Source organism: Halichoerus grypus, chromosome 5, assembly GCF_964656455.1.
Source record: "Halichoerus grypus chromosome 5, mHalGry1.hap1.1, whole genome shotgun sequence".
NCBI classification, from domain to species: domain Eukaryota; kingdom Metazoa; phylum Chordata; class Mammalia; order Carnivora; family Phocidae; genus Halichoerus; species Halichoerus grypus.
Window position 1 is genome coordinate 70,775,345 of NC_135716.1, and position 26,800 is coordinate 70,802,144.

The window sequence follows — 26,800 nt, forward strand, 5'->3', positions numbered from 1 at the left end:
TGCTTTCCAATGCTAGGGCTTTCATTGGGCATATTATAACCTGATAAGATTAAAGAACTAGACCTTTCTGAGGAAAACCATAGGCCTCTCTGAAGAAAAGACTCCTTTTTGTTCAAGATTTGAGATAAAATCTGAGGGCCCTTAAACCTATGTTGACTTACTCCCTAGGCAAAATAAATATAACCATGGAAAGGATATGATCCCTCCCCCTCTGTTTTCCACTCTCTTTAGAAGCCTGACTTCGTTGTGTCTGGTAAAAGTTCTGACACTAAAAACCTTTAATCCACCTGTGTCCCAGTCTGCCAAGTATTCACTAGGAAAAATATGTTTGTATCAAGGAAGTCTTATGAGAATTAAGGAGTCAACAGAGACAGGTTATTTTGAAATCCTGTGGTGAAAGATGTTCAAAAATTCAAACAATGTTAGACCTTAGAAAATTACCATGTTCTGGGCCCACTCCTTGTATTTCGGAGTTGTTGCCTGTTTAGCCCCATGGGGAGGGAAGCTAAAAGTTGAGTACAACTGCTGCAGAGGGAATGCCCTCTTACAGCTCCTGACTTCAGGGAAGCGAGCCTGCCCCTCTGTACCTTCTTCTGATGGATGGGTCAGAGCTGCAAAAATACAGTGTGCAAGATTAATTACCGAATGGATCGACTGGGTCTAAAGATAGTCCAATTACACTGAAAGCGTATCTGTGCACCACCTGATTTTTCTGAAGTCTTTTAACTCAATTAAATGGTTAATTTAAAAAAATGATGGGGTAAAGTGTAACGTTCATTGGCGTCTTCATACATTGTAAAAACCAGTTCTTCCTTTCTACGCCAACAGGCCTTAGCCCCAAATGCCAGCAACAATTGTATAAAGAGAAATGTTAATAATAAAGAGTCAGGATAACCTTTCAACAAAAAGTATATTTTATCATTTGGCAGATGCAGTCATGAACATTAATCATAGAAACCTGCAGATAGTAGAAGCTTAATATCAAAGCTAATGATTTATTTTATGTTAATGACTTTCTGCCAGGGCATAAAAGACTGTTCATAATGGACTCTCCGCGCTATGTTCAGTTACTAAGGCTAATGGGATAATCTTTTCTCTCCCAAAATTAAGCTTTTTGAAATAAATTATGCTGTTACTTTTCAAGGTAACTCTCAAAAATTTACTGCAAAACTAATCTTTTAAGAACTGCTTAAAGAAATAAAGAGGAAGAAAAATCCCAAAGCAGCTTTTCTAGTTCATGAACAGTTTTACTTAATTAGAGAGAGAAAGTTTGCATGTATCCTAATATCCCTGAACTTGTAATGCCAAATAGTTGTAAAGTCAGCCTTCAGTGACTGACGACATCTGCCTTTTGAGAGTCAGCCCCTGTGGGTACGGCCCCCAATTGAACACGTTTTCGTCGATTACCAGCCAATAATGAGGGGAACGGTAGTAAAACGTTGAGTTGTTCACTGGGAAGTTTTAAAAATCATGTTTACAATTAGTTATAACCAACATTATATTTCAATAAGAGATAATTCGCCTACTAAAGTTCACATAATGTGCTAATCATGTCTAGTGGTTAATAAAGGCCTCCTGCCTCACTCCCCTGATGGCTATAAAAGGCTGTTATATTCACGGCAGTGGTTCAGGTACAGCTGCTGTGTGTTAATAATGCATCATTGTCCCACTAATCAACACACCAAAGGTCAGCACCCCTAAGCACCTAAACCACCTATTCTCTTTCCAAAATATTTATGAACACCTTAAAAGCGTATCTGTTCATTTCCCTTCGCCTCGAGTCCGGTAATTCCACTCCAGGCTACTTGTGTGATAAAGGTTTTGTAACCTGAGCTAGGTCACAGAGGAGATGAATGTATATTCACACTAATTTTCTCCCATAAACATGTTTCCCATTTCCACAGCCAATGACTGAATTAGTGTAGGGTTGTTATAGTCATGAGCCCCTTTATAATGAAGTAGGTGTGCTCCCAAATGAGCATGTTTTCAGATTGTGGGTGTTATTTAAGGAGACATTTTGGAAGGAAAACAACTTTTCAATAACCAGAATCATTTGAAGTCTGCAGAGCCAGTCGGGAAGTGGGAAGGGGTATTTATAATCGAAACAGACAGGAATCGGTGTTAGTTTATAAACCCGATACAGTAGTGAAGTATTATTTGCTTAATTGTTCTTTTGGCATAGGAAAGCAATAATAGTAAAAGCTTCTTAAAGCATATTTTCTGCACACAAAGAACACATTCACGTGGGATTTCCATTTTGCTAGAAAATCGTGCAAATCAATAAGCTAGCACTTATCTGCATTAAAATTAGGTAGACAACAATTTATAGGCACAGTGATAGTGTAGTTCTCTTGATACCCTTGGTTAGTGTTTAAGATAATCCTTGCTTTGTGTCCTCAGAGAGAAGCCAAAATGTTAAGTGAACAAGATCTCATTTTCCCATCTTGTATTATTGTCTCTGTTTTCTGTTACTCATTTTGATAACCTTGCATGTGTGTGTGTGTGTGTGTGTGTGTGTGTCTCCTTCCTTTATGATTTGAGAACCTTAAATGTTTTAAGAGAAGAAAAAGAAATGAAACTCAACTATGTTTCCATCATCAAGAGAAATGCAAAAGACGAACTAGGGGGAGGAGCCTCGTTTGTGCCGCACATAATGTACAATGGTACATTTGTCATGCTTTAAATATATAATGCCGACAATAAAATATGTACAGGCGTAGTTGTGATCTATGAAGTCCCTGGCTCCGGTGCCATTGTTTGTAGTCTCTACGGTTGTCATACATTGTTCTTTGCACATCATACCCTTACAGCAGAATTTGACACAATTTCTAGCTTGCAGCCTGCACCATTTTCATTGCACAATATACATGAGTTTGACAGGGTGTGTTGAGGAAAACTCTGGCAAGCAATTGATATTTTGAAGTGGCAAGCGTTTCAGCAGCTGCCTGCTTGTGAAAAAGGAATGATAAGATATACTGTATTGTTAGTTTCAGGGAGAGCATTAAGGTTTAAGCTCTGTAAAAATGTACACATTATTCGTCAGTGGCGAAGCAAGTCTTTTATGTTTTTTAGAGCTTAGCTCGCCGGCTGATGTGAACTAGAATGACATTGGTCAGTAAATGAATAGGAGTACTTTGAATTTGAACTGCTGCCAATTTTGCACCAACAAAGGAACTGACAAAAGAAAGATTTTATGTGAAATGCAAAGCACACCCAATGTTTTGGGGGCGGGGAAAGGGAAGGGAAGGAGAGAGAGAGAGAGAGAGAGAGAAAGAGAGAGGGAGAGAGAGACAGGGAGAGAGAAACCCACACGGGAGAATATTCTTTCACACATACTCTGGAGGATACCAAATAGTTAAAACACATCCATTTTTCATGGCTCATCGGCTACGACCTAAGCTGTTTTATCTAATGTTCTTTAAAAACCTGTTGTAGACACATAGGCTTTCAGAATTTGTTCATATGGAATTTAGAGTGTTGTTCTAAATATCACACTGTGCCCTGGAGGCCTGTTGGCAGAATATCAGAATTGCCCACTGCTGGAGTCACCAACTCTCTCTCTGGTAGTGGGAAATTATAGTTTAATCAGTTATGGCACTTTTAGTGTGTGACGTTCATTAGCGAGGCAATTTGTCATGACTGCTAATGGTCAGAATGCATCTGCTCTCTCCGTTACAGAGCGCGATAAGGAAGAAGACAAATATTTCAAGATCTGATAGTATTAACTTGTTTCAAATTTGTAATCCAAGGTTAGTTGCTCAAAACAGACACAGCAGCAGATTAACAAGCATCCTCTATTCAATTTTACTGGGCCCTGTTTTTAGGGATTTATGACTTTAAGGCACACTAATGTGCTATTATGAAGGGCACAGTCTTTGATTAGATGTTCAACAGAAAGTAAGTTATGAGCAGAGTAACTTCTGGGTTCATCTGGAAAGAATTTATGTGCATAATATTTTCTATAGAGCTCCATAAATTGAAAGGTTTGATGCATGCAATATTTCTGATATGCTAAATATTCCTCTTATGATTAAAAAAAGTCACTTTCCCATTGGTTTATAAAGCAGTCAGTCACTTTTCAAGTGAGATTAGCTTCCCGATCTATTTGAAAAGTTGTACAATTCTAGTGAAAAATTTCAAGAGTGAATTAGAAACATCACGTTTCCCGCCCCCCCACCCCAGTACACTGCTTTATAAGATCATTGTTCATTGTTCTACATGGGAAAAGTTAAGAAAGATTCCGCCAGTTGAAAAGGCTGGAATTTTTTTATGTATATCTCATGTTTTCTAGATATTACATCACATAGCGTGCCAGACAAAATCTTTTTGACACATTTTCATTTTTAATGAAAGGCCCTAAAATTCAGAGCATAATGATTTCTTAGAAACTGAACCCAATCTTGGTAAAAAATTCGTTCTTGCTAGTAACAAAAGCTGTTACTGTTTAAGTTCCTGTTGAGCGGTTAGTTGGTACGCTTCGCTGAATGTTGTCAAAAAGGCTTTCCTCATGATTGACAACCCGGCAGGAATGTGAATGGAGATTTTAATTGCGTATCATGTGTGCATATCAGAGTGAGCGAATTCATGACTCTGCTTAGCTCCGTATCTCTGCAGGTCAGCCGTGCCAAAAAATGCTCTTTTATGTGCAATTTTTCCAAAAAGAGAAAGGTGTATGTGTACTGAAGTCATCCGTTATTCATTTCTGAAGTGAAACACTTGTGTTCCCTTAGCCTCGGAGTTTGAAAGTGGAACAGAAATCCATTTTGAGATTTCTTTCTTTTACTCTTTGCACTTACACTTGGATGATGTAAATTCTTTTGAGTTACAAGTTGGGAAAAGTCTGCCAGAACATATTTTTCTTATGGCACTTGTTATATGAAGTGTGTTTATCTTTCTTTTTTTCCTTTTTTCCCTAAAGAGTACTTTGAAAAGAAAGAAAAAATGTAAGCCAGCGGAAAAAGTTACTGAGGTCAATTGCCTTTCTATATAACTTGCAATCTTTAGAAAAGGTCTGGGGGTGGGTGGAGAAGAAAGGATATATTTCTGAGAGGGGGAAAGAGTCATAAAATTGCATCTGAGTTTTGGTTAAAAATACCAAGAATGCTGTGCTTATGGTAAAACGACATTAATAAATATATGAATGTTCATTTCTTAGAAAAAAATCCTTTGGGCGCCTGGGTGGCTCAAATGGTTGGGCGTCTGCCTTCAGCTCGGGTCGTGGTCCTGGGGTCCTGGGATCGAGTCCCGCATCAGGCTCCCTGCTCCGTGGGGAGCCTGCTTCTCCCTCTGCTTCTCTCTCTCTCTGTCTCTCATGAATATATAAATAAAATCTTAAAAAAAAAAAAAAATTAAAAAAAAAAAAAGAACTCCTCTGCCGAAAATGTAAAGGTCAAAGTTTATTTCTGCCGTCACTTCTTTGCCCAGATGTAGTGGTGGTGATGTACCATTTATCTTTATTGAGATGTCTCACCCCAACACACATGAGATTTTCAAAGTGGGGTAAAAACTTACTTTGTAAAGAGACTTTGGCTACACTGACTCCCGACCGCTCAAGAACTTCCTAATGTAAAAACGCGACAAACCCAAAATGTGTGATGAATATGCTTACATAATTTTTCATTGGCGTGATGTGAAAATTTGGCATGTGGATTGTAAATTTACCACATAGCTACTTTTCTATGTCATTTTTGAATAGGTGAGAAAAAGATTAGTGCCGGGGTCATTTTAAATAGAGCCATAAGAATAAGTAGGGGAATGTTGAAAAGATGGTGACTTTATAGCCTTAGGAGATCCCATGGGACTTAACTTTGTTCTCGCTCTAATATGTTATCTCAACACATTTTAGAACATATCAAATTGCAGGCTGGTGAGTCAGCCCTTTTTATAGCATGCAGTGCAGGGTGATCGCTCTATGAAGGTACTACTGTACCTTTAAAACGCCGAAGAAGAAAAATCTATTTTATTTTAAAAATCTAGCTTTATGTATGGGTGACATTTTTCTAATGTTATGGAAGACTATTTTGTACTTTATATGGAGAGCTCAGGCAAGGAAAAATCTATTTACAAAATGAAAAAAAGTGCTCAGCTGAATGCATTTCACTTTTAAAGATGATATTCTGGTAATGAACTTTATCAAGCAGAGAACATTTCAGTAAAAGTATTAAAGTAGTTCCTATTTCGGTTGCCTCACTTAAGGCCGTGTCACTGTTTCCATTATAACTTCTTATTTTCAGGTAGCTCTAATGCAGTCCCCATACAAATATTTGCACAGGGATGAGATGAGAATATTTTAGTCTAAGAAGTAGACTTTTTATTTAGAATGCACTTCTAAAGAAGCGTGGGGCTTTGTTAATAAGGCACATTTAATTCGTTCCTAGAGATTGCAAAGCATTCACTGGACAGCACCTGTGTGCAGAGCTTTATGCTGAGTGTTAGGCGCGAGATGAGGAAGCGGTGGGCCCTGCCTCTGGGTGGCCAATCGAGGGAGGAATACAAAGGACCAGAGCAGAGCTGTGGTATAAACTGATGTGATATGAGGTCGGTGCTCAGAGTGCTGGGGGTACAGAGAACGAAGTAATGGGTTGAGGTTGAGGGAATCCAAGCTGCTTCCTAGAGGAGATGGCATTTCAGTTGGCCTTAAGAACTGGGCCTCGAGGAAGAGGAAAGTTACTCCTATTTTTGAATTAATTTTTATATTCTTACCTCTTTTCGAAATGACTTGAGGCAACTTAAAATTAAGAAGCAATGCCGACAATAAGGCTATGAATAGCCACGCAGAACATTACAGCCCCGGAAATGGAGACACAAGCATACTTCTTAGCTTAGGTATTATCACTATAATTAAACATTAAATTTGGCCCTTGCTCTCTCATAGAGCAAAAATGGAAACACCCTGAGTGACAGAATTCGGATTACCTGAGAGACGTGTGAACACGACTTCTTCATGGGTAGGAAGTTTTCCTCTAATAAAAGGCTACAAAAGATATAAAATGAGGAAATGCGTGGAGGTGACGCATGGCGGCTATCTGAAGCGTGATCAGTTATGGTGGCTGGGTTGAGACTGAGGTATCTGTCGTGTGAGAAGTTGGGCATGATGGAGGAGGAGGGGCTCACTGGCATAAGAACCCGGAGAAAACCAGGAACAACTTCCAGAACGAGGAGAATGAAAACAGAATAAAACAGAAACCTTGAGGAAGGTAACTGTTGTCATTATAGAGTGGAATTCAAATCACTATTGTCAGTGGGCTAATGTTCTTCCCTAAGAAGAACGTCCCAGAGAAGATTGATTACTGGGGGAAATTACATGATAAAACGAATGATCAGGTATTGATCTGTTTTCAATGACTTTTCAAATCAGAGATGAACGATAAGCTTTTAGTAGTTTTCCACTTCAGCCAAAGGGTTGAATTGTCTTAAAATCTAACTTCTGAAAGAGTACTAGAGTGTTGTAGCCTATAGGCAAATTCTTTTGTTAATGAATCAGCCAATTCATTAGCAATGAATATTAATGCTGTATGTGTGGTCTTAGACGTATACCTGCTGAGCTTACTTCCAAAGTTGTTAGCGAACGCTTTCCTGAAATTTCTTGTTCAGTAATAAATATGCATACAATTATCCGTAAATTTGGGAAATATCTTAAAGTGTTCAAGCATATTCAGAAATGTCTGTCAGCAGTTTCGAAGGTGCTTCACGATCTTCAAGTAGCCACAGAGCAAAGTTCTCAAGTTTTCTGTGGAAGTGCCCTGATAAATTTACAACCTGAGGTGTTGGAGGACAGGACAAATCCAGAAACGCCTCTGCAATCTACATAGGTCTTAAAAGACTGATGTTCCATCTTTAAGAAATACATGGATTTTATACTACATACCATAATACCTCCATGTCTGTTTTAATGTGATTATGATACTGTAAATCACTTACCATCGAGACAACTCTATGTTCCAGGAAGATAGTCCTTGTTGCTCTACAGTTCTACTTGGCATACTACTCTGCTCCTAGGGGGTTGAGTTTGAGAAGCATGGAAGAATGTAATGGTCTTTTATCCATAAGAAATAGTTTGGGGGCCTTGTAGAAGTCTATCTTGTTTGGTCATCTCTCCCACAGAAAATGGGAGAGATGCCCACACTTACTATTTTCTTGACTCTCACTAATGCTCTATTTTTCATTTAAAAAAAAAACAAAAATGCTTAATAAAGTACTTGAGTTTAGCCTAAAATGGAAGAGTATTTAGCTTAGGGCTCAATCATTGCTGGTGCAGAGGACATGGTGACATTCCCAGTAAAGGGAGGGAATGGTGAAGAGGAGGGAGGCCAGATACCCACAGGTGGAAGAGAGAAATCCTGTAGTTATGGCCAACCTTGATGCTTAGTGATGGAAGAAGGTAGTCAAGAGTCAAAATATAATGCCTATATTTTTAGGCATTAGTGTATCACCCAACCTGAAAAGAATTTGGAAAAATCCAAGAAAAGGAAAAGTTGGCAAAGATGTTGAATGATTATGGTGACGGTTGAGGAAGGGGGGGTGGGGTAGAGGCAGATGTATATAGATCAGAACAAGACCCCTAATGTAACAAGTGGCTGAGGCTTGGATCCCCCCCACCGTCCAGTCTGTCCCTCCCTCGGTTCTTTCCTCCCTTCCTCACCCCACAGGCAGACATAATTTGTAAGACGACTGACATTATGTTCCAGATTCCTTTAAGCTTATTTCTTAGATGATATCTTACTCATGCTCTCCTACCTACATCCTCACCTGCCTGCAATGGGCTTCTGTTTTGGGGCAACCATCTTTCTCCTATCTTCTCTGTCATCATTAACACACACTTCAGTGGACTGAACTGTCTTGAAAAAACAGTAGTTTTAATTATGCAGGACAGAGTGGATAGATTTTAGGTGTGTGTATGCAAGATTTCCTAAACAAATGCCAATCTACCCTATATCCACAGCACCTGACAAATCAGGGTTGGCTGGCTTTTTTTTTTTTTTCCCTTACTTCATTTAAGCCTTAACCTGTTTTTGAAATGAGTTCTCTGTAAACAGTCAGGCATGTGTAAATAATGGATATTCCCTTTGAGGACAAAAAATATGCCTTTTCTTCTAGAAATTCGATTTAGGCAGATGAAGCCTTTTAGATTCTTCCGTTACCCAAATCAAGGAGCTTTTCACATACTGAACATCTTTTGAAGTTTCATCTGAAATGGAAGGCCAGGAGGATGAACACTGGGTATGTCTGTAGCTTACATACCTTTATTTACAAGGTCCCATAAAAGTGGAGCAAAAAAAAAATTAATGAAAAAGAGAAGTGGATTCCTTATATTTGATTCCGTAGCCTATTTCTTTGTGGGTTTTGGAGCCCATGCCGCAGGGTCGTTATAGACCCAGCTCCCAGCAGCGTGACATTTGTGAATATTGGTTAATTTATTCATTAAATATTTTCTGAGTGGTTACTATGCATCAGGAACTGTGCTAAGTGGTAGAGATAGAAAAAGCAAAAAAAAAAAAAAAATGTGTGCACTTACAGAGATAATAATCTTAGATGTGATAGAAATAATTCTATTTATGGAAGAGGGGTGAACGAGAATCCAGTGGACAACTTTAATATTTGACCTAAAAACTATTAATATTAAGCTCTGAACACCCCTCTGTTCATTCATGCATTCACCTCTTCTGCTCACTTTCTTTCTTTCCTTTTCTTTCTTTCTTCTTTTTTTTTTCTTCCTTCCTTCCTTCCTTCCTCTCTTTCTCCCTCTCTTTCTTTCTTTCTCAGTCTAGATGATATGGCTGAGAGGAGAACCAGCATTCCTTGCCCCGTCTCTTGCTATGAGAGCAACTGATAGCCTATGGGATACGGTAACTCGGTAACTTAAGCCAATAGTGATTGTTTATGAAGTAGCCAAAGGAATGAATTTTTTAAAATTGAAATTCTAATCGTACAAATATTTCAATCTTAGGAAATTTGAACTCTGGGTATCATTCGGAAATAAAGAATGGGGTTTATGCTCAATGCCTGTTAAAAATGCTCTAATGGGCTGCAATCTGTTGCTTAGCATCTTTCAATACCACTTTTATATTTGAAGTTACTCATAAGTTCAGGATACTTTTACATATTAAAATAATCAATGCTTATTTTGTTCAGGTTTATCACAGTGGCTTTCCAAAGGTAAACACCACTGTGCATTTTCAAATTATTTGTCTGACAAATACTGCATATTCTAGGAGACCGTCATGGCAGAAATTGCTTACAAAATAATTCTGTGAATCTCATATTTTCTTACCATCTCATTCCTTACCCTAATATGGTATGGAACCAGACTGCAATTACACTTTCACAATTACTTTATTATATGGGTTGAAATATACTCCTGAAGCTCTTATTACCTTTTCCATACACCATTTGCACAGACCTGCTGATGGCTGTCAGCAACGCTTCCTCGGGACAATCAGCCATTCTTAGCGGGGTTGTGTTTAAATTCAGAGCACCACAAATAGAAAGCACTTCTCTCTCCTTGCTGATGAATTTTTAATGTTTAAGCATTTTAATAATTCCAAGGACTTTATTATAACAGCCTGCAGAATTAGGCATGTGTGTTTTAGGATGTTGGATATTTATTTGTGATCTTGTTGGAAGGGAAGAAAAATGAAAACAACACAATATTAATAGTGTGTGTGTTTGTAGCGACCTGAGCATTATGTCACCCCGGGTTAGAACTCCTTTTCCCTGAAAAAGGTTGTTTAAGATTTTCTACTTCAAATAATTCACTCAAAAGCTCTTTTCTCCATAATTGCTTTTTATGGGGGGAAAAAAGACTCAACTCCACTCCATTTCTTTAAGTGGAAACTGGAATGCCATATATTCAAATATGGAATATATTTACATTTAATAACAAAATCAAGAATCTTTCTTTTACATTACAAAGAGACATATTCTTAAAAAAAAAAAAAAAAAAAGCCAGTTCTTAAGGTCTTTGAGAGTCTTCTAAATAGAGATTTGGTTGACTCGGAGAGCCCTATGGTATAAAGTCCTATTATCCTCCTTTGTGAAATTTTATTTACCACTTCATTTTATTCCCAAACTGTACTTACATTAGAAAAACTACATATTAAGCCATCTCTTATAAAGTGATGACATTTAAAAATATATATTATAGGAAATAGTTAAATAGAATCACCTTATGTGTATCTTGCTGTCAAGTGCCAACGTAGAGTGATTGCTTTCCCCTTTGAAAAATTAGACAGATTTGAGCCCAATGCTGATACCTTATGGGTATGTGTATTCATGTAAGTCCATGTCAAATGTTCAGAAATATTCAGATAATTGATTGCATACTTCGATTGTATTCAGTACTTAAATTTATCAATATACTTTTTGAAACAACATAATTGTCATTTGGTGTCTGTCTTCCAGGTAAACCGCTTGCATATTTCTGATGATTAGTAGTGACAATGAAATCAATCCATCAAATGGTCCTATTGTAAAGCTTAGTGTGATAGAATAAGGAGGAGAGGGAATCCCAGGACTAATTTTAGAACTAACCACATGATGTGGGATGAGTTACTTCTCATCTTTTCTCTAATAAGGTGCTCCATCACCTCTAAGATTCTTTCCTGCCTAAAGAGTCAGGGATATTCATTAATTTGCTAAATAGTAAATTCCGTAGTATCAAGAGATCTTGAGAATAAAAGCAATCAGAGAGTCCTCTCTATTACAGACACCAAAGTTAAAAACCTAAGGGTGTTGTCATTTGTTACATACATCATCATACATCATCACTTGACCAGTTTCGTGACTAAAAACACATCAAAGTAGGTTTCCAAGGATCAAACCTTAGAGCAGACGTGGAACATGGCTCTACCTTACCATCTTGACAGAAAATGCCACTTTTTTAAAATGGAGGTATACCCAAGCCATTTTGACTAAATGGCAGCTTGAGTTTATGAGAGTGGCAAATGATAAAATGTTTCTCCAATGTTTCATCATACTACTAGGGCAGTTAAGGTACCATATGTTAGGAAAGGAATTTGGGAATCACAGGTCAAGGAGGATACTGTGGGTGGATGGGCAGTGGAGATACCAGGGCGTTGAGCAAAACACAGAGGGATTTAGCTCAGCCTGAAGGAGTGGGCCAAACATCCATATCCAGGTGTCCTGATGAACTGAAACAGTTTCTTGTCCCCACTCAGAAGTGTATTATCATCCTTATTAGAATTCTTACATTGCTGTAACAAATCCTAGCGTTGCGATTTCAGGCAACTTGAAAGGCCTTGTTTTAAGTGAAGAGTGTCCAGTCTTTCCAAATGGGCCTGGCTCCTGTTGACCTGCTCTCTCACAAATATAGTATCATTAGGGCTCGAGGGGGCCGAGTTCCCAACTTCAAGAAGTTTTTGGTTTAGAAAAAAAAAGATTTTATTCTTGAAAAATAAAAAAAATTTAGAGAGAATAACATGAAAGAGAAAATACATTCTTAGTGCTAGATTTTCAGTCAGTCCTTCTTAACCGTTTTGGTACACTTGTATAAGCAAATATTCTAGAATTTCTGACATGGTACTTGGAGGAATTAATAGGTCCATGCCTTCCAAACAAAGCTTCAGAAATTGAAAAAAGAATTTCCCACAGCTGTCCTACGATTCCTTAGCTCCTCCTGTGCTGGTGAACCTGGCTAGGGGTGGTCTCTCAGGGACACGTGAGGTCACATCTTGGGATGGTCCAGTAGCTGCCCCCCCTTTTTTTGTTTTTTGGCTTTGGCTCATCGTTGCTCTTACTCCTTGTACGTTAGATGCCAGAAGATCCACCCCATTTGTGCTGGCTGCTTCCATTGATGTGTTCCCATCAGTGTACCCCCTGACCAGAGAGAGCTATAGTAATTTATCTCAGCAAAGGCAAAATTTGATAAAAATTTAGAGGACCACTGTGAAGGAGTTGAAAAACAACAGTGTGCCTTGCCAGACTGGTCTAACGACCACTAGTTAAAGGAGTACGGAATATATACGGATGTTTATGTCTGTAAGACACATGGAAGTCAATTGGTAAAATCAGTTGTTCATAAAACATGATGTTGGCGTATTCTAAAACTTTTTTTTAAAGATTATTTATTTATTTATTTGACAGAGAGAGAGATAGTGAGAGAGGGAACACAAGCGGGGGGAGTGGGAGAGGGAGAAGCAGTCTTCCCGCTGAGCAGGGAGCCTGATGCGGGGCTCGATCCCAGGACCCTGGGACCATGACCTGAGCCGAAGGCAGACGCTTAACCAACTGAGCCACCCAGATGCCCCTTTAAAACTTTTAATTTATTTATTTTCAATTCCTCAAGAAAGCACTGGAGCCTTTGTGTCCCAGCCACGCCAGCTCTTCTGTGAGGGCCACCGCAGAGATGGAGCTCTAACTCTCGAGTTATTTGAATTACTTAGATGGATTTTTGCAACAGCTCTGGTGTAGAATGTGCCCAGAGAAGGCCGAGTCCCTGCAGAGGAGCTTCATAAAGCGTCAGAGAACACTCTGGGCAAGTTTGACGCTCTGCACCTCTGTTTCCTCATCTGCAAAAAAGAAAGAAGAAAACTTTCTTGTATGGGGTTTACAGGACGGATTAAATGGTAGAAATTGCGTAAAGCCCCACCCGAGTTGCCTGCCCGGGACATGTCAGTAACCATGAGCCGTGTTACTGCTGAAGAGCTCCCTCCGGCCAGAGGCCCGCATGCTGTGTGTAAACTCCAAAACTTCTGAAACTCATTCAGGAGTCCTCCTTAGAGTCCTCCAAACTGGTGGTGAAGCTGGTGGCTTTGTTGTAAGATCACCCGAGCACACTCCGGCACCTGTTCAGACTATCGTCTTGGTCCAATGGCCAGAACCTTCCCAGAGATGAGGTCCAGCAGGCCTCCTGAGCCTCAGGTGATCCCCCACATATGGCTCGGCAGTCATAGTCCCAGAACAGAATGTGACACATCAGCTACAGTTGGGCCGCAAGAAAATGTGTGTCTCACCTGGGATTGTCTTCTAACCTTGCTCCCTTAATACACTTGCTTAGATTAATTGATCACATTAATAAACTGACACTTTAGATTCCAAGAGATGTCACATAAAGAAGTGTGAACCCAAGATACCTTTAGACTTGTGCACCGGACACACCGTTTGGGCACAGGACGGAGAGAACCGGAGGTTGTTCAGGAAAGAGATAATGCCAAGGGGATGAGCAATGCACTTCACCTGGTTCTTGGCTGTGCTTGCCTTGCATTGCCGTGGCAGTGGCCACAAATCCACCACAAGAGTCAGCAGAAGGTCTCCTCCTGTGCAACTCTGTGCCTCCAGCAATATTTTTATTTTCTCTAAAATTACTGGAAATTATAGGGGCATCTGGCTGGCTCAGTTGGTAGAGCATGCAACTCTTGATCTTGGGGTTCATGAGTTCAAGCTCTGATTACTTTAAAAAATTAAAACTATTGGGGCGCCTGGGTGGTTCAGCCGGTTAAGCGTCTGCCTTTGGCTCGGGTCATGATCCCTGGGGTCCTGGGATCAAGCCCTGCCTTGGGCTCCCTGCTCAGTGGGGAGTCTCCTTCTCCTTATGCACTGCCTCCCCAGCCCCAATTGTGCTTGCACTCTCTCTTTCTCAAATAAATAAATAAAATCTTAAAAAAAAACTAAAACTACTGGAAATTAAATTATGACCATGGCCTATGAAGCAGGAGCTAAATTATCTTTGTTGTGGATCTGTGTAGAGTTTTAATTTTTCAACTAAAATATGGATTCATATTTGTGGGGTGTGTGTGTGTGTTTGTGGTGTGTGTGTGTGCACGTGTGCACGTGTGTGCATGTCCCGGAGTTTGAAGACCTCTGAGGTACTATGGGGCAATCTGGATGTCACTGAACACAATTTCAGTATTATGCACTCCATGAAAGGTGAGAAGCACCCTCTGTTAAGACCTTGAGTTTGAAGTTAGTAAAAAGAATTGACAAAGTGCAAAGAAGTTAAGATGGTTTAGTAATTCCCTGCATATTAGGGAGTGAATAAAAGTCCTTCCAACTGCTAATTTAGGGGTGCTAATGGGTGTTAGAAAATGAAACTAATTAAAGTCATTTTTAAAACCATGTTAGTCCATTTTACCAGGTGATAATAAGAGTGTGAAAGAGACATTACCATTCATTTATACTTTTATAGTAATTTGATAATGAGCAATTATCCTTTAATTGGTATTGCCCTTTACTGTTTTTTGAGGCGCTTATACAGACATTTGAAACAGATTAGCAACACTTTCAGGTAGGGGGAGTGGGATATTTGGATCTCCATTTTACAGTAAAGGAAACTGAGGTTCGGAGCATTTAAGTGAATCATTTAAGATCATGTGGCTGGTAAATGACAGAATGAGGATGTGCTAAATGAGTGACCTGATATAAATACATCTCCACATATCTACTCCATAATCTGTCAGTTCTGCTGAATTCTTGAAGCAAGGAGATCCCCAGCATGCATGCCTAAATATTCAAATCATTGGCTCACCGAGAATACCCAAGGAAAGCTGATTTCTTTTACATTGTAGAAGTCTTCTTTTTAAAGAACATGCCAGAATCTGCTTCTCTTTTGTTATTTTTAATTTAACTTTTCTTGCAGGGTACTCCTGACAATGCAGGAACACTCCTTGAAGAGAATATTAGAAATCTTAAGTGTAATTTTTTTTAATATATTGGAATGTGGGCAGAACATATCTCTGAAATTTCCATGGAGAGCCAATAGAGAGAGAGAGAGAGACTTTTAAAACAAGTATTTTCTTGCATCTAATGTATCAAAATGTGTCCTAAAATGAGTGACTTCAATTCCTTAATTCAATTAAAATTAACAAAGCCATGGAAAATACAAAATGATCAGATATCATTCCTCCCCTCGGGTGCTTAGAACATTATGGGCTATATGAGATATTCGTGTCCTGATGGTATAAGTAAGTTTTGAAGGTGTTGTGAAAGAAATGCAAATGTTAGTAAATTTTGAATGATAGTATCCAAATATTAGGAAGAGAAATTATCATCTAGTCTTCTCTGTGCCATTATATTGGGATACAGTGTAGCCATGGGCTTTTTTGTGCTACTATCAAATATAATGACATCAGTAAGACAGAAATGCTCCTTGAGTGTCCTTTCTTTAGAAACCAGAATGAAAGGTGTTTAAAATATGTGTTTCCTTCATAGAGTTGTCCCTGAAAATGTATCCCTCCTTAGGGACTTGGATAACTTTGAGGAATACTGCTCATTCTTCAGAAATGTCAAATCTGTTAAAAATGCAGCCTGTGTATTTACTTCCAAATTCTGCACTGCTTCAGAAATCTTTCCACACTGAGACTCATGCCAATTATTGATTTGTCTTTTTAAAAGTTTTTTAATTACAAAGTCTTTCAAACCTAATTACTATTTTCACTTATCATAATAATTAAAAATGCCATTATTATAAATCCTTCAAACCCAATAATTATGTAATAATTATAATAGCTATTATTGCATTTATTATATTTTAAGTTGTACAGATGTAAACAAAATTAAAGTCAAAACATTCCCATTTTCCCTCCAATTCCCCTTCGAGAAATAACCTTTGCTGCTAGGTTAGTGTGTATCTTTTCATCGTTTTTACTATTTTTATTTAAGCATAGATATTTACATTATTAGAGATATATCTAATATATATTGAGTATTATAGATCTGTAAAACATAGAATTTTTGCCCAAATTGGAATCATGCTCTGTTTTATTATATATTATTTGTTTATCATAATTTCCAGTAAATAGTAATTTATCATCACCCTTGATATTTCATGTGTAAGTGACTATTTGTCTTGTTTAACGTGACATGCCAATACGTAAATGCAAATGATGTGATACTTTCTGGAGAAAACTTTGTTTGGGGCACTTACCAACAGACCAATAAAGGTTGACCAAGTCTAAACAGTTGACCTTTGAAACCAGGCATGGGTTAGGGGCACCGAACCCTGCGCAGTTGAAATCCCATGTATAACTTTGGACTCTCCCAAAACTTAACTACTTAGAGCCTGCTGTCTACCAAAAGCCTAGGTGGTAACACAGTCCACTAACACATACTTTGTATGTTATATATATTATACACTGTGCTCTCATAATAAAGGATGTCAGAGAAAAGAAAATGTTGCTATGAAAATCGTCAGGAAGAGAAAATATATTTATAGTACTGCGCTGTATTTTTCAAAAACAATTCCATCTAAGCGTACCCGTGCAGTTCAAACCCATGTTGTTCAAGGGTCAACCGTAATTGATTCCTGGTGAGTTACTTTAAAAATGTTGAATTATTAGAGAGAAAAAAATTAAGATCTGTAGCTAAGCCACTCAAGTTACCAAGTGAGTCTGCTCTTTAATTAAGACCATATATACAGAAGCGAGAATACATTTTCAAGCCAACAGGTCCCAGCTGCAAGTGAAACTCAGCTGAAAAGTTTATATCTTACAGCAGAAAGAAAAGACGTCATGTACATTTTCTAGACAGGTATTCCTCCATTACGAAGGTGTGTAGAGATAGCTGTAAATATTTAATTTTACCAGGCTTAAAGGAAACATTTATTGAAGTAACAACACTCATAAGAGTTGGTTCAAAAGGATTTCAAGCAACTGAAATATTTCAAATAGACGTAATGTACTCAGCACTTAGGCTATGTCTAGATATAACAAAGTACATAATAGTCATTCAGTGGATGTTAACCTAGCACTTACTATCTTTGCTTGGTTCTATTGGGAATTAAAATAAAAATAAGAAATAAATCATTCAAGGACTCTACAGTTCTATAAATGCTTTCACCTACATTATTTTTTAGCAACTGTGATGGAGAGTAGACACTAGGAGTGATGAAGCTCAAGTGTAATAAATAACTCACAGCCAGTAAGTAATAAAACCAATCGGGAAAAGGCTGTCATCCCAGAGACTACGTAGGAAGGACGGGAAGGTCTCAGTTGCAGAAGGTCCCCACCATGGCTCTTTCCTGTCCCATGAAGAAAGTACTAAAAGATCTTTGGACTCTTCTTGCTCTGCCTAGATATAGCCTCAGGTTCTACTTCTAGATGCAGTGCTCACTCTTTGGTTTTGGTATCCAACTCATCACCTGTTGCCAGTCCCATCCAGTGTTCCTTCTGCTACACCTTGTTGCTTTCCAAGAACACACAGTTTCCATCAAAGAACAGAAATTTTAGTACACTTAACCCTGGTCACTAGTTCTAGGTACGGGGAGTTCAAGGTAAATAGGTTACCATTACTCTCCCCAAAAACTCACAGTCTGTAACAAGGCAGAGAGACACATAAATGGGTCATTAGAATATATTGTGGAAGGAGCAATGTAATAGAAGTAGCAAAGTAGAACAATGCACAGGGGGAACAGAGGGAAGCCCTAATCCAGCTGGACTTCAAAGAAGACCTTTTGGAAGACATGATGGGAATTGAAGAATCAGCAAGAATTAGCCAGCTGACATAGGAAGAGACCAGCATGAGTCAAGGTGTGGGTCTGAATCATCCTGAGCCTTTGGGGAGCTCCCTACAGATTGGTTTTGTTAGAATCAGGGATATGGAGTAGGGTTAGACTCGACCTCATGGTTTATGTTAAAGAACTTGGCATTTATTTGCTGATATTTATAAGCAGCCATTTAAAGGTTTTATGGAGGGGGTGACCTATTAGATGTAGGTTTTAAAGAGATTACTCTGGCTTCAGTGTAATGAATGGATTTGTAAAGACAGAGGAAAACAAGAATGCCAGTTGGTAATCTATCAAATGGCTAGTTTCCCTACTGTTTTTATAACAGCAAAAACATTCTTTAAAAAAAAAAAATCTTATACTGAAATTTAATAAATAGAGGATGTAGAAAAAGAAGAAATCCTGGGGCTTCTTAGAACAAAGTTTGAAAACCATTGATCTAGATGAAGATGAAGGGAGAAGGATGTGGCAGCACTGATCTCTTGTGGCTGAGATCAATGGAAAGATTTGTGATGTATATAGGAGGGAAAATCAGATGTGGATGAGTGCTTGGATGCCAGTCACTGAGAAAGAAAATCATTTCCAACATGATAACAGCATTTATTGATACCATTTACAAGGCATATATGAAGCTGTGTGCTGAGTACTCTACCTGATTTCTGCCATTCTTATAACAGCCCTGGAAGAGAGGTAGGATTATTAACCCCATTTTACAGATGAGGAAATGGGCTTAGGGAGTTAAGCCCAAAACTGAGTTAGGACTGAAACCTGGGTCTGTCTATTTGTATTATCCCAGAAGAGCATATTCACCATAAAGAGTAATAGACCAGGAATGGAACCATAGGGCACCCAAGGTTTAAGTGGTGAATGGAGGAAGAGATTTTCAAAAAGAAAGAAGAAGGGGAACTCTAGGGAGTGTGTCATCAGTAGTAAATACCATAATAAGATAAAAACTGAAAAATAGCCATAGAATGGACATCACTGAGAACTTGATGAAAGTAGTTTTAATGGAGTGCTGAGGCTTGTTGAAGTCAGACAGTGATGGACCAGGGAGCTGAAGCTGGAGGCCAGGAGTGTGGATGGCTCTTCAATACATTTACCTAAGAAGGGAGGGAAAGAGATAGAGCAGTATCTGGGGGAGATGGAGCCAGAGTGGCTGTTTTTGGATAGGAGAGACTCAGGGATATTTATATGGCAGAGGACAGTGCTGTTGGAGAAGGAGTGAGTGGGGCACCCTGCCAGACCACAGCTGTTGCAGACAAGCTCAGGACCCACTGAGGCTGAAGTCGGGCTGTCTTCGGGTGGAAGCAAGGACATCTATGCTTTGCAACCGGAGGGCAGCAGGTAAGGACAAATGCAGAAGGTCGTCGATTCATATTATGGATCTCAAACTTGAGGAAGCTCCCACTAATGTTTCTGATTGTTCAGTGAGGTAGAAGATGGACTCAAATGATCCGAGTGATGAGATGGGGTTGGTTAACAGCCATGAGGAGATGAGTGAAGGCTCTGAACACTGCTGTGAGGTGAGGGAGGAGCCAACCAAGATAAGAACAAGGATTTGTGAGCAACGTTGAGGACCCAGATGAGAGCAGCGATTTCGGGATCCCTGAATTTCTTCTCCAGGAAGCTCATGACCTGAGAAAAGTTGTGTTTAACTCTCTCCAGCATCCCCGACACCTCCTTTCTTTGGAGATGCTTCTGTTAATATCCGGGGCTACTGGCATTCTCTGATTTTCCTTTTCTTTGTAGATTTCATGAGAAATACACAAAGGGTACCGAGGTTCCATCTCTTGACATTAGATGATGGCTGGGTCCTACCTGCATTGGAAGCAAGCGGTGGGTACTACCAAAGACCTCTTAGTTCTAGGCAAAATTTAAAAAAATTACAGAGCAATCAGTATGCTGATAATTTTACTTGATTTACCCACAGCAGGACTTTCCAGACTACTTGCTGGAAATATGAGTGTCTTTGAAATTTTTAATAGGTGCTTTTCGAGAACAAAGATTTCCTAGGTCAAAAAATTAAAATATCACGCCTACATTCCCCTCTTCGAGACTTCTTACATGTTAGCTTCTAAAAGGCTCTTAGAAGTCCTGCTAGATTGTCATTTGTTTAACTTTGTGTAACCCACTAAACACTGCTGGGGGAAAAAATGATCTTGTATTTGGTCATTGTGCTCTGAAAGCATCTGACCACATTGATGGCCAGCAAATTCAGTCCGGTGTGGACTTCAGTCTGGAGAATGGGCCATCACCATAGAATAGAGTCACAACTCCTCACATTCCCAGAGTGGGTGGTATTATCCCACAGAATTGATGGTTAATGCTTTGAATTAAGTCTGGCTGATCTTGCTTCCCTGAGGCTCTTGCATGCCACTGAGGAGTGAGTGGGATCCCATGGTCGTCCCTGAAACCTTTCAACAAGCACTGCCTTTAAATAGAATAGGAGCTCCTTGAGGGACGAGCGGGAGCTCCAACTGATTGTGCCTGCAGATCACTGAAGAGCCAAAAGAGGTCACTATGATGGTCGCACAAGCAGCTGAGCTCAGGACATGATCCTCAAGTGAGAAAACGCACAGCAAGAAATGATTGAAAGATAATGGCTGTATCCCACAATCCTAATCGGGGTGTGCAGTCCTGAGCACACACGCTATGTCTGCTGTCACCCTTAGACTCTCTGAAAGGCTTTTTTGCAGAGTGAATTCAAAGAGTGGAAGCTGGATTTCCAGTTTATCACAGAACACTATCATAGTTCTTTTTAGGTCTATTCTTATTTTACCTTAAACTTGGCTGCCGACACATTTTGTAGTCCATTTCTGTGAAAGCATTCCATTTCACTAACTTAAGAATACTAAAATCAGTATTATTTTTAGTTACCAGGAGGCTATTAGTGCGATCCATAACTTGTGGCTAATAAGTACCTGCTAAAACCTGTAGTCATGTCACTGTGCAAGGGGACCCAGATGTCATCAGTTTGTTTTGATTTGCAAGCAGTGATGCACTGTCTGTGAATGCTCCAGCTTTTCCTACACTGCAGCTACCTCATTTGCCAAATATGGGAATGATCCTTTGTTCATGTTAATTGAAAATGACATCCTTATTCATCATATGCAATTTTTTTAGTCATTAAAATTCTGTCCAAAGCCTATCCAACTGAGGGGAACGGCTGAGTAATACCCCGGGCTTGTTAATCTATTGTTATCAGCCTTCTGTTTTATCCTCCTGACATGAACAGAAATGGGAACTCTGATGTCCAAACTTTGCCTTTGATTCTGCACCCAAAATGTAGTGCTAGAGCAATTACGCTCGCCCCCGGGAAACATGTTTTTGGCCTGACTTATCCAGACAATGTCCAGAGTCTTTCATTTCACTTGAAGGTTCAAAGACTGAGGCCTGATTACATCCCCAGTGGAAATGTACATTCTTAGGATACATTTTCCTTTACATTGTTACCTATGCCTGCTTGAGTCCAGACTATCTAGTGCAATCGATTAAGATATTGAACTGAAATGAAACTTGAAAGAAAAAAAACAACACCTCTACCAATAACTCTGGATCTAAATTATACTGCTAATCATCACCGGAATTAAGATACAGTCATAGGCTGTATCTGTTTAATGTCTTATTCTTTCTTTGTGACCTTCTGAAAAGTAGTAAAAACCACATTAAAATAATTTATATGAGATGTCAAAAATGTGTTTTATTTTTTTTGTAATAAAGGTTTCCATCCCTATGATTAAATTTATGTTTATATTTGACGCATTCTTGAGGTGCATAAATTCTCATGACAGCAAAAGTCCACACACTCACAGCACCCAGGGCCAGGTTGAGCTGAATTTGGACACACGACATAAATAAAAGTGGTTTTATGTTTCACCTTCATCTGGTAGGTGAGCACTCCACCTTTTCTTGTGAAACATAATCGGTTGTGACATGGCAAAATTAGATCCTGGCTATTTATTATCTTCTGAAATCAAACCCCATAACTGGGAAAGCATGTGGTTGGTCTGCTGGGGCAGCTTGCATGCAGAGAGGAAAACAGGGGGGCTTTCCAGTTTTATAAGCTCAAGGTGATTTTCTCCAACATCTCGAGCATTTTAATTAATTACCCTGAAAGATTGAGTAAATTATTATTTGAATACTTTATGGCATTCCATGTTCACATTTCAAGGACAAAGTGCTGTACTTTGCTTTTCAACAATGCCTCATCTGTCAGAATATATCTTTGAAATTTATGTAGTTTGCTGCCGAGTAAAGAGGGGGACAGACCTGGAGTCCTGTGAATTATTAGGAGACACCAGAGTCAAATGTGTTCTATCCCACAACAAAAGGCATGTTTATCGATACCTGATTTCAGGTTAGAAATTAACAAAATGAACAGTGAAATCGATTAGCCGCATTTTCTCAGAACATGCTAAATGAAATTGGCTTTCTTGGATGAAGTTCTTCTGATTTTTTTTTTTGAACCCTTGGCAAAGCTGAAAGGCTAAGCAAATGCCTTCAAATCAGACCAAAACAAATTTTGCAAAAATGGTTTTGGGCATGTCACTCGCACCCTGGGCGCCCACACTTCACAAAGTATGCCGTGGGAGCTGTGTTCTTCTGTTTATGCTTATAGATAAAAGATGTTTCTGCTCCGATATCAAAATCTGTAAAGATATATATGAAAAAGCACTCTTTAGCCTGCAGAACGCCTTTGATGCTGAATTTGACAAAAGTCTGTTTAAATGTAGAGAGTGCATAATATGTCATAGGCTGTTCAGTTGATCTTTGTGACCAATAACAAGCTTCCCTTTGCAGATATAATCTTTCTTTCTCCATAAGGGCACTCAACCTTTTACTAACTTCATCCTACCATCAGTAGATTAGATTAAATCCCCATTTACTGCATCATATTAATATTTTCAATGGCACACTAATCCAAGAAATAAATGTGTCAGTTTCTATGGCTACATTGTAATGGGCATAGCCATCAGAGAGTGCCTTAAGGCCACATAAAAGACTTAATGTACAGATTGAATAGAAGCACATTATTTATTACGAAGCTATCAAGCCGAGAAATTTAGCAATCTCATTTTTTAGATTTGCTCATTTGACCTGGGCCAATTTGCCCGACTGATAATATTGAATATTTAGTATCACAATGTTTTTGCAGTTTTAAGGATAAAGTGTTCAGACTAATTTGATTCAGAGCAGTTTATTGAATTGGATGATTTTATGTCCCTGAACTGTTTATCGATACTTCCTTTTTTAGTTTAAGTGACTTAAAATTTAAGTGGGACTAAGGAAGGCCTAGGCCCCTTTATAATGCTGATGAAGGGAATCCATTTAGCAAAAACAGTAACAGAGAGAGTTGGAAGCAAACCTATTTGGCCTGATGCTGTCATCTGGGCATGAACAGGTGGGGAGAGATAAGAACAGGGACACAGGGACGGAGATGGGCATTGAGAGAATGTGCTCCCCACAGTTCCCCCATTCCAAGAGTCATACAAGGTTTTTATTCTCTATGAGCTTTGGTGTGACAGTTTGATTCAACTGGAAAATTTGTAAAGGGGAATTCAGAGGAAGGAAGGTTTGTAAAGAAAAGCCTCTCCCATTCTCTTTCTCCCAAACCTCATGCCCTCTCTCCTTTCTCCAATAAGAGAAATGCTAGGACCAGTTGGTAAAATGCAAAAGACCCTCTCCCGATGCAAAGCTTGTTGGTTCCCTTCCGTATATTGGCATTTGAGCCAAAGCCAAAATTGAAAATGACAATTGGTTATTTGGCATCATATAATTTTTAAAAAGTCAAACATGTTTAATGGATTCCATTTTCCTTAAACATGAATGTGGACAAACTAATTTAGAAGTTGAATGCAGCTTTTGGTTGCTGGTAGCTAAAAATTACAGAATTGGAATAGAACTAATTATTGTCGATTGATTGATTCATTCATTGAACTGTGCACATAAACATCGAGGGGACTGCTTTTCTTAAAGTTTGCCAGTAGAATATGTCTCAGATCAAAGGCTGTTTTGGTCAGTGCTATAGTGTAGTATCTGGATGATTTTGAAAATTTTAGGCAGATGTGTAGGGCCCATTGCTGACTGTCCACTTTATGTATTTCTTTGCTTGGTTTGTTCTTTATTATTTGGCATGATTTATCATTTAAACAGACATAGAATCTGGAGTTACTACTATTGGCATAGCTGATTACATTTATAGTAGGCATTACATTTGGAAAATTGTATTTTAGTTGGGGATTTGGATGGAGAATGTTTAAAATTTGTGGATATTTTACTGTGTTCTAAAAATCTGTTGGAAGAATGATTTTTTCGAATATTTCTGTACACTTTCTAAGAGAGCAACTATTAACAGTGTACCATTACTAACATTTTACCGTTGACAACAGCTGACATTTCTAGAATTTCACATGTCAGTAAAATAGTACAAGGAGCCAGTGGGAAGACAGGAGAGCCTTAGCAGAGCATATTAGTGGCTTTAACAAAGCCCTCCCAACCTATTGAAGTTTTCAACTTTATGTTCTGGAAAAGTCCATTTCCAGGAAGTCAGAATAACCCCCCTGACAACATTTCATCGGCATCAAATGCTAAGGAGAAGTAGCTGATAATAATATAGATGGCTTAAAATTGAGAACAGACGGAACGTTGTTATCAACAAATCGGTTTGAAATAAAATGTCCATGTGAATTGATGTATTTTAATCTTATTAGAGAATGTTACCTGTCCCTCCTTTAAAAAGTGCCTCCCACAGACTTTTTGTGGCTATTTCCCAGCACAGTATTAACACACTCATCCTCTCATTTTTCTAGGACTTGATTAAAGGGCTCTTTGTTCTTAAAGAAACACGTGTTTCTTTTTCTTTGTCTCTATAACATTTGGTTTGTATTTTGATCATAAAAACATAGTATTTTTGAGACTTCTTTCAAGCGCAAAATACGTGAAAGTCTCAATTTAAAATAAATGTATACTTTTATAAACCTGGGGAATGAAATAAGTATTTTAGTAAGGACATTCTGCGGGTTAGTCTTATTGAAAGTTATTTAAGCCTGTGAGTAAAAGAGATGTTTCCTACCATAAAATTCTTTATGGCCTGAGCTTTAAAAGGATTAAATGTATTGTATACCGAAAACATGGAGTATATATAGTATTGCTGTCATAAAGCCCTTCAGAGAGCAACAAGTGTCTTCTGTAGTAACAGTACTTTTCAGTTGAGGTTAAAAATGTGAGGGTTTTTTCTTTTTTTTTTCCTCCTGTCGTACTGAGGTTTGTTTGTGAATTTAGAAAGGATCAATGCAAATATTCTTGCAGCAGAAAACGTGAAAGGAAATTTCTATAGCGTTTTGCCGTCTTGGTTCCTAAAAGAGTGAGTTATCGTTTCTCTCTCCCAGGGTCATTAATAATGACAGATGTACACGGTGCAGAGTTCACCTACATTATTGTCAGTAACAGGGCTGGCAAGAGAATATTTATTGCAAGAAGAGGAGGGACAGAGAGACATGATGTTGAAACAGAAGACAAGACCAGAGTTCAATTGTTTTTTTTCTATTGAAATAAAATATAATCATTCCCTAAGCTTTCTTAATAGCATTTATTTCAAAGCACTCTTATTGCGAATATATTTCATCTTCATAAATGTTCCTTGTGGTGTTGACTTAAAAACCGAAAATGATCAGGCACTCATTTTTATCTTATTTTTCCAGTAAACCTGTCTAATAGCCAAATATATTAGAATGACTCTCAAAATATTTGAATTATTGATGGGAGGACTGTTTGATTGTTAAGGTCTCCTTCCCCCTATGATATGCAGAACTGCAGAAGATTTACAGCAAGGACAGCTAGCATTTAAGTACTGATTTGAAATTTTACCTAAATAAATATAATAATAATAAACACAATTCTGAGATGAAGAATTTCCGGATAAATTTCTGTACTCTTCTTGCTCCTTTCTCTCTCACTTTCCGCTCCTTCTTTTCTCTGTCCTACTCCCGTCCCCCCCCCTTCTAATTTTAGCCTATTAAGACAACTATACTTGGAATTCCTTCCCTGAGTCAGTCTGTTGATTGTCCATTGAGGTACAAAGGAACGCCTGTACTTGGAGTCAGGTTTTCTCTGCCTACCCCCACTCCCCCACACCCAGCTACAGCAGTACGAGTCCAGAAATAGCCTCTTCGGTGGAAATCTCTGACTGACTGTGAATTCTTTTTTAAAAAGAGGGGGTGGGGTAGGGAGAAATGAAATGGAATAAAGTGACGTCCCCCCCCCCAATTTCAGAATAAAGGAAGGGAAGGAATGGGGAACATAGCTTAATCACACAAATCACAAGAATGACGATACACAGAGATATAT

At 38.7% G+C, this 26,800-nt stretch overlaps 1 protein-coding gene across 3 annotated transcripts in view; it reads left to right on the forward strand.

Annotated features, from left to right (window-relative positions):
* TOX (thymocyte selection associated high mobility group box) overlaps positions 1-26,800 on the forward strand; it is a 296,409-nt gene that overhangs the window by 8,102 nt on the left and 261,507 nt on the right. Inside the window, exon 1 of one of the 3 annotated variants that reach the window (XM_078072364.1) lies at positions 9,821-9,853. The exons of the other annotated variants lie outside the window; for them this stretch is intronic. Within the exon in view, the coding sequence (XP_077928490.1) occupies positions 9,836-9,853 (18 nt within the window). The 5' untranslated portion in view covers positions 9,821-9,835. Of the gene's footprint in view, positions 1-9,820; positions 9,854-26,800 lie in introns of those variants that run through there. 3 annotated transcript variants of the gene reach the window in all.